Source organism: Giraffa tippelskirchi, chromosome 8, assembly GCF_054371585.1.
Source record: "Giraffa tippelskirchi isolate mGirTip1 chromosome 8, T2T-mGirTip1v1.2.pri, whole genome shotgun sequence".
NCBI classification, from domain to species: Eukaryota; Metazoa; Chordata; class Mammalia; order Artiodactyla; family Giraffidae; genus Giraffa; species Giraffa tippelskirchi.
In genome coordinates this window covers 142,732,245-142,747,635 of record NC_137282.1, presented here as the reverse complement: position 1 = coordinate 142,747,635, position 15,391 = coordinate 142,732,245, and the positions used below count along the sequence as shown (strand labels likewise).

General features: G+C 54.4%; 1 protein-coding gene and 1 non-coding gene across 15 annotated transcripts; one reads left to right on the top strand and one right to left on the bottom strand.

The window, feature by feature from the left end:
* The first annotated feature begins 140 nt into the window (after window positions 1-140).
* On the top strand, window positions 141-12,275 carry VARS2 (valyl-tRNA synthetase 2, mitochondrial). 14 transcript variants are annotated; one of them, XM_081522564.1, is made up of 30 exons: window positions 141-257; window positions 740-976; window positions 1,111-1,192; window positions 1,309-1,409; window positions 1,753-1,810; window positions 1,925-1,991; window positions 2,081-2,178; window positions 3,071-3,152; window positions 3,321-3,440; window positions 4,171-4,282; window positions 4,979-5,067; window positions 5,568-5,658; window positions 5,873-6,000; window positions 6,114-6,217; window positions 6,402-6,483; window positions 6,766-6,842; window positions 6,948-7,023; window positions 7,304-7,409; window positions 7,594-7,664; window positions 7,795-7,920; window positions 8,135-8,239; window positions 8,403-8,471; window positions 8,585-8,663; window positions 8,761-8,888; window positions 9,020-9,172; window positions 10,201-10,407; window positions 11,096-11,207; window positions 11,352-11,527; window positions 11,699-11,827; window positions 11,945-12,275. In XM_081522564.1, exons 6-30 carry the CDS (start codon window positions 1,932-1,934, stop codon window positions 12,047-12,049), a joined length of 2,685 nt encoding a protein of 894 aa, XP_081378690.1. In that variant the 5' UTR covers window positions 141-257; window positions 740-976; window positions 1,111-1,192; window positions 1,309-1,409; window positions 1,753-1,810; window positions 1,925-1,931; the 3' UTR covers window positions 12,050-12,275. The 14 variants fall into 14 exon arrangements, with proteins under 14 accessions (XP_081378690.1, XP_081378682.1, XP_081378679.1 ...); XM_081522556.1 differs by having other exon boundaries at window positions 1,694-1,810; XM_081522553.1 differs by having other exon boundaries at window positions 1,689-1,810.
* A 2,527-nt stretch (window positions 12,276-14,802) lies between these two features.
* LOC145519230 (U6 spliceosomal RNA) lies at window positions 14,803-14,905 on the bottom strand. Its single transcript, XR_014063647.1, has one exon. It is a non-coding gene; the product is annotated as a U6 spliceosomal RNA (small nuclear RNA).
* Between the last annotated feature and the right edge of the window lie 486 nt (window positions 14,906-15,391).

Below are 15,391 nucleotides of genomic sequence, written 5' to 3'. Positions count from 1 at the left end.
CCGCGCCACCTCCCTGGGAAGCCTTCTCTTTCCGCGCCGCGAGCGCTCGTCTCTGTGTCGACAGCCATTGGTCTGTGACGGGGAGGAGGTGTGGCCGAGGCCAGCTAGTGCGCATGCGCCCGGGCGGGGCTCCGCCTCCCAGCGCCGCGGGGTTCGCGCGTCACGTTTGGGCCGGGTTCGCTGGTTCCCCGGCACCTGCCGCCGCCCCCCTACGCCTCCAGCCGCGGGGCGCCCTGGGATAGTGGCGGGCTCACCGGGTGAGCGCGCAGCAGGCCGGCGATCGGGGAATGGGAGGTGCTGGAGGATCAGGACCCAGGCGGTGGGTCGGGCGGGAAGGCGGATCAGCGCGCGGGCTGGGGGCAGTGCAGATGGCTTTTGAGCAGGCGGACAAGTAGTGATCCTGGTGGGACTTCTTGCTGGCTCTGATGTCCATCATCTGCCAGAATCCCCGAGTCCTTTCCCCTCTTCTGTGTCCGCGGTCACCCCCACGTCGCAGCTGAATAGGTTGAAGGCCTGAGACTTACCCTGTCCCGGAAGAGCGCTTGGATAATTCCAAGACCCTGTCGACTCTAGTCCTCACAGAGGGAGGGTCGTGAGGGATGGGCTAGATACTTTATCGACAGTGTTGGAGGGAGGCGGGGGAGGGAGGCGGGGAGCGGCTGGGGGGAAGAGGCTGTGACTTTGGGACTTTGGGAGGTGTGACCCTCCCGCACCACCATACCCTCCCAATGTGCTCTAGTTGGAACAGACTTTGGCCCCTTGCCAAGCACTCCTGATGCCTCATTTGCCTCTGACCTCTTTTCGACCACCGTTTTGGGGCTTGAGGCCCTCACGGGGCCTTCCCAGGTCCCGTCCCCTTTCCACCCAGTCGGAGCCCGATGGATCAGCCATCTCCCGGAGGAACCGTGAAGCCAAACAGAAGCGCCTGCGAGAGAAGCAGGCATCGCTGGAGGCTGGGATAGCCCCCAAAAGCAAGGTTAGGAGTCCCCACAGCTGGTCCTTGGTTCTCTGAGAAATCTTGGGAGAGCACTGGAGGAGAGACTGGCTGGATTCCAGATGCCTGAGGTATCCTGAAACTGCAGCCCGCATTCTGGTTCCTCCTCTCTGCAGTCACCTGCGGAATCCAGTAAGGCCTGGACCCCTAAGGAGAGAGTGTTGTATGAAATCCCCACAGCACATGGAGAAAAGAAAGGTAACTAGAAAACTTGAAGGCCTTTTCCCTCACATTTTGGCTGCCCATTCGGTCTGCTGAAATGCAACCTGGGAACAGAAGTCAGGAGTTAGTGGGGCTCTCCTTTGCCTCCATAGATGTCTCCCGGCCCCTGCCTCCTGCATACAGTCCCCAGTATGTTGAGGCTGCCTGGTACCCTTGGTGGGTGCGAGAGGGCTTCTTCAAACCAGAATATCAGGTTAGTACCTGGCAGGGAGGAGTGCTAAATGGTCCCCAGGACAGAACGGCCCTTAAGGTTGGTGGGCACGAGTCTGGAGCTCACAGCCAACCTCATTGCAGAGCCTGCCAAAAAGCAGGGAAAGCTTGTCTTCTCCCCCTGGTGTCTCAAGGCTTTCCTCTTCCCTGTTACTTGCCGGACTTTTTCCTATAGTTCTTTCTGCTTTGGAGACACCAGAGGGTGCTATTCCCCAGGGAACATCCAGTCCTCTCTTGCCCTTTGACTTTTCTTTCCTTCTAGGCCAGGCTGCCCCAGGCCACAGGGGAGACCTTTTCCATGTGTATCCCACCCCCTAATGTCACAGGCTCCCTGCACATTGGGCATGCGCTGACCGTGGCCATACAGGATGCTCTCGTGCGCTGGTAAGAGGGGAACGGGGCTGCTTGAGTTCTTGAAGGGGAAAGAGAAATTGGGAAGGGATGAGGCTAAATGAACACGTAAGGCCATGGATTCCCATGAGGGTTTTTCTTTCACAGGCACCGGATGCGTGGGGATCGGGTGCTCTGGGTCCCTGGCTCAGATCATGCAGGGATTGCCACCCAAGTATGTCTTTTGCCACTCGTCCCTTTTCTTGAGTGAGAGATTTCATCCCCCAAAGTGACCTGATTCTCTGCCCCCTCATCTTACTGTAGGCTGTGGTGGAGAAACAGCTGTGGAAGGAGCGAGGAGTGAGGAGACATGAGCTGAGCCGGGAAGACTTCCTTAGGGAGGTGTGGAAGTGGAAGGAGGAGTGAGTATGGAGAGCAGGGCAGGAGGGGCTGAGACAGCAGGTTTGGACCCTGGCTTCCCAGGCCCTCTCTCCTAACATGTAGTCAAGGGCTTTTCCCATTCAGTTCTAACTTCCTGTGGGAGTATAAGCTCTGAAGTCCCTTAGCATTTGGTGGGATCTCCAAGCTTTGTGTGTATGCATGTGTTGTGTATTGTATATGTTAAAATGCATATATTTATGTGTAAGTGCATATATATATATATATACACACACACACACATACACATATATGGGCTCCCCAGGTGGCTCAGTGGTAAAGAATCTGCCTGCCAATGCAGGAGCCACAGGAGGCACGGGTTCAATCCCTGGTTAGGGAATATCCCCTGGAGGAGGAAATGGCAACCCACTCCAGTATTCTTGCCTGGAAATTTCCATGGACAGAGGAGCCCGGTAGGCTGCAGTCCACGGGGTGTCAAAGAGTTGGACATGACTGAGTAACTAAGCATGCACATGCTCCCCCATATTTTATATGCATGTGTATATATATATGTTTTTTTCTTCCATTTATCCCATCTTCCTTTGCTTGGATTTCATCATCTCTCCTTACCTGTTCCCAGTTTGCTTCTGCTTGAAATTACCCTTTTTCTTCCAGTTGTGTTATCACATGCTGTCTTCTCTGTAAAGCTTCTTTGTGTTTCCCACAAATCAGCTGTCCCTTCCCCTTTTACTAGAAATGTTATGTTTCTTTCAATATGGAAGGCCCCGTACTGGGTCTGTGTGTCTCCATTAGCTTCTTGAGGCTAGATCAGCGTCAAACTCACTCCAGCATCCAGCACTGCTGGGGCTTCACTGGGCCCAGGACATAGTTGATGTCTGGGACATGTTTTGTTGACCCAAATCTCTCTGGGCACAGGAAAGGTGGCGAGATCTGTGAGCAGCTCCGAGCGCTGGGGGCCTCCCTGGACTGGGACCGAGAGTGCTTTACCATGGATACCGTGAGTGTTCTGTGCTGTGCTCCCTATGGGTGTCAGGGAGGTGTTCAGAGTTCTGTGCGGGGAAGCGGGTTGCTGTGTATGTTAGGGTGGCCAGGGGGATGCCTGGGTCCCTGGCGGGGGGGTGGACTGAGAAGAGGCTGTTGGATGTGGACACTCAGGTCATTCTAGGGCTCCTCAGTGGCTGTGACAGAAGCTTTCGCGCGGCTCTACAAAGCTGGGTTGTTGTACCGGAGCCGGCAGTTGGTCAACTGGTCGTGTGCCTTACGCTCCGCCATCTCGGATATTGAGGTGAGGCAAAGAAGGAGAGGCGGGTTTGTGAGAGCTCTGAGCCCGGGGGAGAGCTTGGACTCTGGAGCCAGACTGCCTGGATTCACATCTGAGTCCGACCACCTCCCAGTGATGTGGCTCCTGGCAGGCTGTTAGTCTCTGTCAGCCTCAGTTTCCTCAGTCTTTAAAATCAGGGGTGATGGAAATGCCTGCATCACGGAGGTGTTGTGAGAATTCAGCGAGAACTCTAGAAGGAAGTCGGCACAATACCTGTGTGTGGTTTAAGTACTCAGTGAATATTTTCTTATTTATTTTTAGCTGTGCTGGGTCTTCATTGCTGTGTGTTTGGCTTTCTCTAGTTGCGCCAAGCCGGGACTACTCTCTAGTTGCGGTGCACAGGCTTCTCTTGTTGCAGAGCACAGGCTCTAGAGCGAGGGCTCCGTAGTTGTGGCGCATGGGCTTAGTTGCCCTGCAGCATGTGGAATCGTCCCACACCAGGGATCAAACCTGTGTCCCCTGCACTGGCAGGTGGGTTCTTAACCAGTGGACCACCAGAGAAGTCCAGTGAATATGTTCTTTAACTGTGACTGCACAAGGATTAGGTGAGAAGAAGGAAGTGGCTCCCAGGTCCTCTGAGTGGCTTTTTGATGGCTGGCAGGGAGGCCCGGGCCATGGATGAGTAGAGGTGAGAAGCCAGGTGTGAGCCTTGCAGAGAGGCTGCTCTCTGACCCTGCCTCTTCCACGTCCCCAGGTGGAGAGCCGGCCCCTCCCTGGCTGCACGGAGCTTCAGTTGCCTGGCTGCCCCACCCCCGTGTCTTTTGGCCTCCTCTTTTCCGTGGCCTTCCTCGTGGATGGAGAGCCTGGTGAGGGTAGTCCTTGGAAGGGTCACCCACTTAACCTCTGCTTCCCCTGTTTTCTTGAGCCCACCTTGGGCTGGTGGAGGCAACCCACCAGCCTGTCTTCCATGTGACTTGGTTGGAGGGGCATAGGGAACCTTGGAAGTATTGCATCCTGGTGATACTCACCCTGGGTATCCTGGGCCATGTAAGAAAAGTGCACGCAGTCACTGCCCCGAGGGAGCTTAGTGTAATTCCACAGCAGGCTGCTACCCCCGAAAGAGACAAAGGATCAGTTCTGAAGTGTGGTTTGAACAGTAAGTATTCCCAGGAGTTTGGAGAAGGGAAGATGGATGAGCTGGAATAGTCAGAGGTTTCTTATTGGAGGGACTGGTGCTGCCTCCAAGAAGGCACAGCATTTATGATCAGGGCACCAAACAAAGACTCTAGTTATATTTATTAATATTCTACTCTTGTCTCCCAAGCAGGCTGTTGAGGAATTCTGTGGCACCAGACATCCCCTTAGGCCTCTGGTCATTAGCTTAGCAGAAACCCCGGGCTCCTATAGACATTGGTCCTAGTTTTCTCCAGTTACTCCCTGAGGGCCTGCTCTACCTTGACCATCCCTGCCTCCCACTTTTTCCAGTTCTCCTGACTTTAGCTGTGTCAGGAGTACAAGGTGAGGGCGAGGACCACCTTTAAGTGCTTGAATTTTGTCTTCAGACGCAGAGGTTGTGGTGGGAACCACGAGGCCAGAGACACTGCCTGGAGATGTGGCTGTGGCGGTCCATCCTGATGACTCCCGCTACACGGTAATACTCAGTGCTCCCTGCGGCCTGGCCTTCCACCCCCATACTTTCTCTTCTTTTCCTTTTAGGATGGCAGCTCCTCCTCTCTGCTCCCTCTTCCTTTTCCTGAAATTTCCCTCATCTCAGCTCTCCAGTGGCTCTGAGTCAGCTCCCTTCTCTCCCTGATGTTACACTTCACCTCAGGGGCTGGCAGACTGTGGCCCGTGGGCCAGATCTCCTGTTTCTGTATGAGCCACCCTCGTTCCCTATGTAGCGTCTGCAGCTCCATCATGTTATCTAACTCTGCCATGGCAGTGGAGTGGAGTTGTAGAGACTGAATTTACCTCCTGGCCTGCAAAGGTTAAAATTCTTACACTCTGGCCCCTTAAGAAAATGTTTACTGAGCCCTGCTCTAGGTCTTTACCTTCTGGTTTTCACCCTCATATTCCCAGGGTTCTCATGCCCAGCCCAGACCCTTCCACCCGACACATGTGTCTGTCCTTGATCCTCTCCCTTCCCTTCAGCATCTACATGGGCGACAACTCTGTCATCCCTTAACGGGGCAGCTTCTCCCCCTTATCACAGACTGCACTGTTCAGCCACACCTGGGCACAGGTAAGTGGGGGCAGGGGAGAGAGAAGAAGTCAGGGCTTCTGGGAGAGAGGGGAGGGGAGAGAACCGGGAAGAGGCAGAAAGTAGGGGAAGGGTAGTCTCAGTGGATAGTGGGGGATGAGAGGGAGGGATGGGGTAGCGTGGGCGATGGTGACACATCTGGAAAAGCAAAAGCCAGGGTCAGGGTCCAGTGCTAACGGCAGTCCTGCTCCCCTAGGGGCGGTGAAGGTGACTCCAGCGCACAGCCCTGCCGATGCTGAGCTGGGGGCCCGACACGGCTTGAGCCCCCGGAGTGTCATTGCGGAGGATGGGACCATGACCACCCTTTGTGAGGACTGGCTGCAGGTGATACCCAGTGATACCCCATCCTTTGGGGGCACCCTCTGCCCCATCTCCCCTCCCCAACTCTCTTATTTTTCTAGCAGCCTTTAAGCTTTACTTTTGCTACTTTTCCACAGGGTCTTCACCGATTTGTGGCCCGGGAAAAGATTCTGTCAGCACTGAGGGAGCGGGGCCTGTTCCGGGGCCTCCAGAACCACCCCATGGTGCTGCCCATTTGCAGGTAAGCCTGTTTTCACTCCTTTCCTTTGACTGCCCCCAGAAGGGGATGGGCGAAGCTTAAGAGTGACTGCAGGATGGGCTGTGCACCCGTCATGCTAGAATACGAGCTCTGTGTCCATGTTGTTGGCTGCCGCATCCTCGGCACTGAGGGCCTGGCACAGAGTCGGGTCCTGTGTCCCTTTCAGCCGTTCCGGGGACGTGGTAGAATACCTACTGAAGAGCCAGTGGTTTGTCCGCTGCCGGGAAATGGGGGAGCGAGCCGCCAAGGTGAGGCTGCAGTGTGGGGAGGGCCTGGGGCCTGGGCTGGAATGAAGAAACAGGGAGGCTGGGGGCCCTCTCTAGCTGTGGTCGTTGAGGGGAGATCTGTGGGGGTGGAGGCAGGGTGCCCAGAAAGGGCTGGCTTGCATCTTCATTCAAGTCCAGACTCTTCTCAGGAGGCTTGGGAGGTTCTTTCTGAGTTTCAGAACCACCTCAGAGACCACTGGTCCCATTCATGGGGATCGGGGGTGCAGGTAGGGAACCACCAATCTAAAGGTTCTTCCCCTCCAGGCCGTGGAGCTGGGGACCCTGGAGCTCAGTCCCTCCTTCCACCAGAAGAACTGGCAGCACTGGTTTTCCCACATCGGGTGAGAAGGGGAGCTCTCAGGGGAGGGGGAGGGGGCCTACTGGTCATGCTAAGAAATCACTCATAGGAAAAAGGAAGAAAAAAATCACTCGCATCCTCTCGGCAGGGACTGGTGTGTCTCCCGGCAGCTGTGGTGGGGCCATCGGATTCCAGCCTACCTGGTTGTAGAAGAACACGCAAAGGTCAGTAGGAGAAAGCAGGAGGGAGGGCTGGATTTGGCCAGAAGAGCCTCAGCACAGGAGTCAGAGGGCTTCCAGCGCTGGTCCCAGCTCCCTGCCCCTGCTGTGCTTCTGATCTCGGGGTAGTGAACCTCTGTTGTGTGAGCCGAGCTGGCATTTCTTCATCTCACCACCAGAGGGCGCCAGCCTTTCTCAGCCCACCGGAGACCATGAACACTCAGCGCTGTCTCACACCTGTCCCGTGCTGTTCTCCCTCACTGCCCCCTACTCCTTACTTCCGCAGGGTGATATGGAGGACTGCTGGGTGGTCGGGCGGACAGAGGCTGAAGCCAGAGAAGTAGCTGCAGAATTAACAGGGAGACCAGGGGCGGAGCTGACCCTGGAGAGGGGTGGGTACTCCACCGGAGGCGGGCAGGGGAGGGAGCAGGTACTGAGGTGAAAAAGGTGGGGTCGGGGAAGCTGGGAATGGGGCAGAGCCGTGGTCTCTGTGAGTGAAGGTCGGGCTGGAGAGGTGGGCAGCAGTGGGCCGCGTCCTGACGCTGAGGTTCCAGTTGTTCCCGTTCTGTCTCCCAGACCCTGATGTCCTGGACACGTGGTTCTCCTCGGCTCTTTTCCCCTTTTCTGCCCTGGGCTGGCCCCGAGAGGTGAGGTGGGTTGAGAGGAAGAAAGTGAAGGTGGGGATGAGGAAATGACCCCCAGGGCCCCTCAGAGGGTCTTATGAAGAGCTGGAGGCCCCAGGCTTGGGCCTCTCACTGTTTATCTCTTTCCTCCTAGACCCCAGACCTGGCTCATTTCTACCCCCTGTCACTTTTGGAAACGGGCAGTGACCTCCTGCTGTTCTGGGTGGGCCGCATGGTCATGTTGGGGACCCAGCTCACAGGGCAGCTCCCCTTCAGCAAGGTAATGACCCTTTGGTGCCCTGCCCTTCTCTGAGACTCCCCAGTCTCCTCCAAGCCTTGTCCTCCATTCTAACCCCTCGTATGGGGTTTTCTGGGTTCCCAGTTCCTTTGTCCTGATTCACTTTCCAGCCTAACCCCTAATCCTGGAGGACAGCCAAGAGCCCTCCAGAGGAAAGTTCTTCAGGCCCCACTTCTGACCCCCTCCATGCCCCCAGGTCCTGCTTCACTCCATGGTCCGGGACAGGCAGGGCCGGAAGATGAGCAAGTCCCTGGGGAACGTGCTGGACCCACGGGACATCATCAGTGGGGTGGAGCTGCAGGTCAGGATGGAGGGTCCCAAGAGGGATGGGGTTTTCCAGATAAAGGAAGGGGAGCTGAAGGGAGGGGCTGGCGGGAGGGCTGGAGCTGGGAAGGGCCAGTGAGAGGGACCCTGGTAGGGACAGGGGCTTCCATTGAGGCCAGTGAATTACTCACCCACCCCAGGTACTGCAGGAAAAGCTGAGGGATGGAAACTTGGACCCCACAGAGCTGGCGATCGCGGCTGTGGCACAAGTAAGTCTGACCTGTCAGCCTCTAGCTCATGGCCACCAGTTCCCTCTGCAACCCGCTCTCTGGCCCTGCAGCCTCACAGGCAGCTGCCACCCCTCTTTTCTCTCTTGTTGCAGAGAAAGGACTTCCCTCATGGGATCCCCGAGTGTGGGACAGATGCTCTGAGATTCACCCTGTGCTCCCACGGGGCCCTGGGTAAGCCTGGGTGAGGTCAGCGTGGAGCGGCCTCTGTGTGGTGAGGCGGGGCCAAGGACTCCCCTGCAGCCGCCACCCTTCCTCCACTCCCTCCCAGGGGGCGACTTGCACCTGTCCATCTCTGAGGTCCTGAGCTTCCGACACTTCTGCAATAAGATCTGGAATGCCCTGCGCTTTATCCTGAATGCTCTTGGGGAGGAATTCATACCCCAACGTGTAGAGGAGGTAAGAGAGAAAGAGGAGATGCTTGGGAGCTGGGTGGTCCGACATCTGAGCCTTGGAGGAGGCATCTGGAAGGGAAGGAGGCGGTGGGGTGGGAATCGAGCCATCCCAACCTGAAGCCCCTTCTGCCGCAGCTGTCCCCCGCCTCCTGCATGGATGCCTGGATCCTCAGCTGCCTGGCCCGCACGGCCCAGGACTGCGAGCGGGGCTTCCTCACCCGCGAGCTCTCGCTCGTCACCCACGCCCTGCACCACTTCTGGCTGCACAACTTCTGCGATGTCTACTTGGTGAGTGAGGCAGGGGCAGTCCCCCTGCAGCCCTGCTTCCTGTCCCCTGGCAGAGAGCTCTCAACTGGGTTTTTAATTCCTCCCTCAGGATAGGAAGAGAGGTGAGATTGAGAAATCCTAATTCCCCTCTTCCCTGGGACTGGCCTGGGCACTGTTCCCTACCTGTCACCTGAGGAGCGGGGAGGAGGAGGGGACACCTCTAGAAAACTGAGTCTGACAACACAGGGTTGGGAACCTTGTTGTTCACTTGCTAAGTTGGGTCCATCTCTTTGCTATCCCACGGACTGCAGCACACCAGGCTACCCTGTACTTCACTATCTCCCGGAGTTTGCTCAAATTCATGTCCATTGAGTTGGTGATGCTATCTAACCATCAAATCCTTTGCCTCCTTCGACTGAGCGACTTTCACTTTACTTCTCCTTTTGTCTTCAATCTTTCCCAGCATCAGGGTCTTTTCTAGTGAGTCGGCTCTTCTCATTGTAGATGAAGATTGTTTTTAGTTCCTGTAATTGCTGCGTTTGGACCCTACGCGGGCTGGGAGCAGACAGGGAGCGAGAGTACCAGTCTTTAGACCTAGGGGTTCTCTCAAAGTGAGGGCTTGTTTACCGTGGAGTGTCAGGTCCCACCCCCAGAGTAGCTCAGTCAGGCAGATTGGGGAGTGGGTGGCTTGAGTGTTCATTTCTTGTCCCAGGTGATGCTGACACTGTTGGCAGAGGACCCCGGTCCTAGATTTCTGTTTCTCAACTTTTAAAAAAAATTTCTGTTTCTGTGGTTAAAAACCCACACAAAACTCAATGCTTTTCGTTCTAAATACAAACATCCCTGACAGTTTTATTCCTCACCCACCCCTGAGTCTCTGCCCTAGATTTCCCCTTGTCACATATTCCCTACTGTGTCTGGGGACAGCTTATGGTCTCAGAGATGCTGGGTGCTCCCGTTTACCTACAGCATCCCCACTGGCAGGGTGGCGAGTGTGTGGAGGAAGGAGGTGGCCATGGCTGCCCCCTGACCATTGGCTTCCTCCCTAGGAGGCTGTGAAGCCGGTGCTGTCGCACTCACCCCGTCCCCTGGAGCCGACTCAGGTCCTGTTCTTCTGCGCTGATGTCGGTCTCCGCCTCCTCGCCCCGTTGATGCCCTTCCTGGCTGAAGAGCTCTGGCAGAGGCTGCCCCCCAGGCCTGGTGGTCCCCCTGCCCCCAGCATCTGTGTTGCCCCCTACCCGAGTGCCCGCAGCTTGGTGAGTCACGCCTGTAGAGTCTTGGAGTGGGATTACTGCTAAAGACTCGGGGGCCAGTCTTCTAGAAGTGCTTGCTGCTGTGGGGTCATTGACAATGCTGGTCTGTACTTTCCCGTGGAGTCTTGAGGAAGACAGATTGTTCTTGCAGGGCTGGAATAACTCTAGGGTGTCGGGGGCAGTATTAGCAAGTGGTTAAGAGCAGGATGCTGTCACCAGACTGACACTAGCTGTGTGACTATGTGTCAATTTCCTCCATCTTTAAACCGAGGACAGTAGTAGTACATGTCATGGCTGTGATGAGGATTAGATCTTTAATAGGATATCCCAAAAATCTTAGTGTGGTTTTAAGCTTTCAAATGCTACAAACTCACCCAAAAATCATTTTCAAGTTTAACCAAGTTTCTTTTTTGCTTACTTGGTTTTGGGGGGCTTTGAATAATACCTTTTAAATTATAACATATTTTTGGTTGTTTGTCATCTTCAGTCTAAACATTGTCCAAGACCTTCTTAGATGATGCCCTAGTTTTTGCTGTGTTCCGTTCCTTGAGGTGGTGAATTGTGTGTGTGGTAGAGAGAGCAGTTCATTGTTCTAAGGAGATGGGGGTGGGCAGGTGGAGGTCAGAGCCGGGAGAGTTGAGACCGAGCCTCGGGGGGCCCACTTACTGACCCTGGATGCACACACCTCCAGGAGCACTGGCAGCAGCCTGAGCTGGAGCGGCACTTCTCCCGGGTTCAGGAGTCCGTACAGGCGCTCAGGGCTCTCCGCGCCACCTACCAGCTCACCAAGGCCCGGCCCCGAGGTGAGGCGGGCCCCAGGCTCCTGAGTCCCTGCAGACGGGAGGGTCTGATGGGGAAGAGGAGGAGCTTGGAGGGCAGGGCCCAGAGTTAGGAGGTGTGGGAGGAGGACCTGGGCCCTCCACCTGACAGCCCCCGTTCCTCCCCAGTGCTGCTGCAGAGCTCAGAGCCGGGCGAGCAGGCCCTCTTTGAGGCCTTCCTGGAGCCACTGGGCACCCTGGGCCACTGTGGGGCGGTGGGCCTTCTACCCCCTGGTGCAGCAGCCCCCTCGGGCTGGGTCCAGGCCCCCCTCAGTGACACCAGTCAGGCGTATATGGAGCTGCAGGTGAGCAAAGGAGACTGGAGGGGACAGGAAGGGGCTGAGAGGATGTTGGGAGGAGGGCAAGGGGTGGGTTCTGTAAAAGTGAGGAGGGGTCTTGGAATGGTGGTGGGTGAGTGGGAGGGAGTGTTGGGTGGACGGCAGAGGTCTGAGCCTTCTTCCTCTGTTCTTCCACAGGGCCTGGTAGACCCCCAGACCCATCTACCTCGGCTGGCTGCCCGAAGACACAAGTTGCAGAAGCAGCTTGATGGCCTCCTAGCCCGGCCCCCATCAGAGGGAGAGGCGGAGACTCAGAGGCAGCAGAGGGTGAGGCTGGGGGAGGCCACTCAGGAAGCCAGACTCCCTGAGGGAATGAGGGCTAGGGGCACGCAGGGCGGGGTGAGTCCCCCGCCTCCATTCTCACCCACTTCTCTCCTCGCCCAGCTTTCTTCCCTCCAGTTGGAATTGTCAAAACTGGACAAGGCGGCCTCTCACCTCCGGCAGCTGATGGATGCGTCTCCAAGCCCTGGGGGCTCACCATCCCCATGACTTTCCTCCCTCCCAGACCCACCTTTGAGGCCTCTGAGGACAGACCGGACAGCGTCGGGGTGTTATGTGGTCCAGCCCCTTCGTTTTGTTAGTGAGGAAACAGACTGGCTTGGTCAGATGACTGGGTGACCTCGAGACGCTCATGTTTTTGCCCTAGCCTCCCTCCTCCGAAGTCCCACCTGGAAGTTTGGGAAGGAGGACACTCAGATAAACTTAAAATCCCAAACATGGCTGCTGTGGTCCTTTTATCCTTTCCCTTAGCCATGACTTTCCCGCCTCTTGGCTGGTCCTGACACTCTGGTCTGGGAAAAGGGGAGCGGCCTCCTAGTGCTCTGGGCCGTGGTGGGAGTGTGGGTGCTGGGCGGGGGCTCCCCCATTGGAGGAGAGAGGCGCTCTCGGGTAGGGCCTGACTGAGCACAGTGACCCGGGTTCCACTTACTTCCTGCACTTACTGACAGTGGCCCGACTTCTGCAGGCTCTTCCTGCTCTGCTTCTCACCAAAAGGGAGCTTCCCTGCTTCTTGGCCTTATCTCCAGAGGTGCTGAGAGGATGGGGAACTTCCCATAGGCCTGGGGAGCTACAGGCTGTGCTGGGGATTGAGTTCCTCCCGCTTCTGTGTACCTGAGACCACAGTGCAAGGGACACACCGCCCAGCCTCAACGGGTACACAGACACATGTAGACACCCACCTAGCCACCTCACACACCTTGTCTCCTTGGTGGAATTCAGGGGCCTGCCACCCAAGTGACATTCTGTCCAGTAGCTCTGAGAACCTACTGTATGTGGTGGGCCTATTCCGGCTGGATCCTCTGGGGTGCCATTTATTCCTCCTGAGAACCTCATGTGGTGGGTGTTTGCTCCATTTTAGAGTTGAAGAGACTTGCTCAGGGAATAAAAACTAGTCAGCAGAGTCAACTGGAATTACTGGAGTTCAGCCCAGTAAGTTACGTGCCAGTTATCTGCCTGCTGTAACCAAGCTTCAGAGATAGTGGTGGCTAATCTATAAAAATATTGAATCACTATGTTGTACATCTGAAACTAATATTATGAATCAGCTATACTCCAATTAAAAAATAAGAGTTATTTTTATTTTTAAAAAGCAACAAAGATAACGGCTTAAACGAGATAGGTGTTTCTTTTGCTGGGCAGAAGCAGTGCAGGACTCTGCAGTGGAGGAGTCCGTATCCTTTTGATCTTACTTTCCTGCCATCTTGATACACTCCTCCCAACTCTGGGTCTAAGGAATGCTCCCACCAGTATACCACATCCCACCAGAGGGGAACGAAAAGGAGGGAATGAGCACCTTCCTTTTTCTTGAGCACCTATTACATGCTGGGCTCTATTCTGAACCCTTGGATTTATCAGTGAGAGAAACAAAAATCTTTGCTCTTTTGTACTTCGATTCAGGCTTCCCTTGTGGCTCAGATGGTAAGGAATCTACTTGCAATGCAGGAGACCCAGGTTCGATCCCTGAGCTGGGAAGATCCCCTGGAGAAGGGAATAGCAACCCACTCCAGTATTCTTGCCTAGAGAATTTCATGCACAAAGGAGCCCTGGTGGTCTACAGTCTATGGGTCGCAAAGAGTCCGACACAACTGACTGACTACACTTTCAGTTTTTTTTCACTTTGATTCTAGCAGAGAGAGTCAGAAAAATCCACGTGTAAAATAAATAAAAATTAAGCAACAAAAACTGCACTGTCTGCTCCTCCATCCTTTTGGAGATCCAGACATTCAATCCCTTGTTTGGGGTCTATTCACCTGACTTACCTGCCCACTAGTGCAGCCTAGAGGTCAGTCATGAAATATTGGGGTCCTACAGAGCCCCCAGCTACCTCTCCTCCAGGGGTAATAGTCCCGGGACAGTTGTCAAGGAAATGAAAGACATTTTGTTTTGTTATGCTTTCTTATCTTCAGGGATACTCCATTTGGAACTGCTGCCTTTCTCTTGCTCCAAAGGAGTCAGTCTCTAGTTTCATATGGTGGTGGTGCTGTGCAGGGTGGGAGCGGGTTGGTAGGACAGGTACTGCGGAGAGCAGGAAGCAATCATACCAATAGCCCTTCATGGTTAAGTCTGGGCTGCATGCTTGCATTTAGAGTCAGCCAGTAAGAAGACAAGAGCATCTTGAGTGTGGAGTTAAGATGAGTGCCTGCCTTAAGAACAGCAGGAAAAAAAAAAAAAAAAACAGAAAAAAATAAAAAAAACAGAAAAAAATTAAAAAAAAAGAAAAAAAACAAAAAAAAATAAAAAATTAAAAAAAATTAAAAAAAATTTAAAAAGAACAGCAGGAGGTGGGACTTCCTTGGTGGTCCAATGGTTGGGACTCTGTTTCCACTGCAAGGGGACCAGGTTCGATTCCTGATCTGGGAACTGGGCTCCTGCGTGCCGTGCAGCCAAAAAAAAAAAAAAAAAAAATGCGGGAGAAGGAAGAGCCCTAGGGGACTAAAACTTTTACACTGGGACCAGGTTTCCACCCTAATAAAAGTTCCTACCATCCAGACCCATTTATCTGACAGCTACCATGGCAAGTGTCCTCGGTAGCTTATCCATGGAATCCTTAGGACAATCCAAGGAAGCAGGTACTACCATTATCCTCATTTTGCTGGTAAAGCAATGGACACTGTGGGACTTCCCTGATGGTCCAGTCTTAACAGACTTTGAGCTTTTTCTTAATGGCTCTTAAAATCTTTTTTTTATTGAAGGATAATTGCTTTACAAAATTTTGTTGTTTTCTGTCAAACCTCAACATGAATAAAAATACGGAATGCTTCATGAATTTGCGTGTCATCCTTGCACAGGGGCCATGCTAATCTTCTCTGTATCGTTCCAATTTTAGTATATCTGCTGCCGAAGCAAGCACCAGACTTCGAGCTTCTAATCTGGGGCCTGGGTTTGATCCCTGGCCAGGGAACTAGATCCCACATGCCTCAACTAATACCCAGAGCAGGAAAAAAAAAAAAAGAAGTTCTAGGAGAATAAGAAACTCATCTAGGACATAAGCGTGGGCCTGTGGGATTACACGTTCCCATAGGCACCCATGTTGTCTCCCCACGTATTTTGCCAGGCTGGCCATCCTCTCACAAGCTGAACCCGTCATCTCTCACATCAACGGTCCCCCATCTCACCTGCTACCTTGAGTGACCTGTGTGGATCCCTGAGCATGTTCTGCCCACATCCCTGCCTGAGGTTCCTGAGCCCCCAGCCCCAAAGCATAAGCAAAGGGAGAGGAAATTAAAATCTTGCTTAAGCCAAAGCATTTGTCTGGCGTCAGACATCTCCATTGCTAATGGACCTCAAGTAAGTGACTTACCCTCTCTTAAGCCTTGATTTCCTCATCTGTAA

Bases quoted from the DNA above. Each gene is read 5' to 3' on its own strand.
- VARS2 (XM_081522553.1), top strand. From the start codon at position 776: ATGCCTCATTTGCCTCTGACCTCTTTTCGACCACCGTTTTGGGGCTTG. The intron at 3,441-4,170 runs GTGAGGCAAAGA...CCACGTCCCCAG, and splicing joins CCGCCATCTCGGATATTGAG to GTGGAGAGCCGGCCCCTCCC. The intron at 7,921-8,134 runs GTAATGACCCTT...CCATGCCCCCAG, and splicing joins GGCAGCTCCCCTTCAGCAAG to GTCCTGCTTCACTCCATGGT.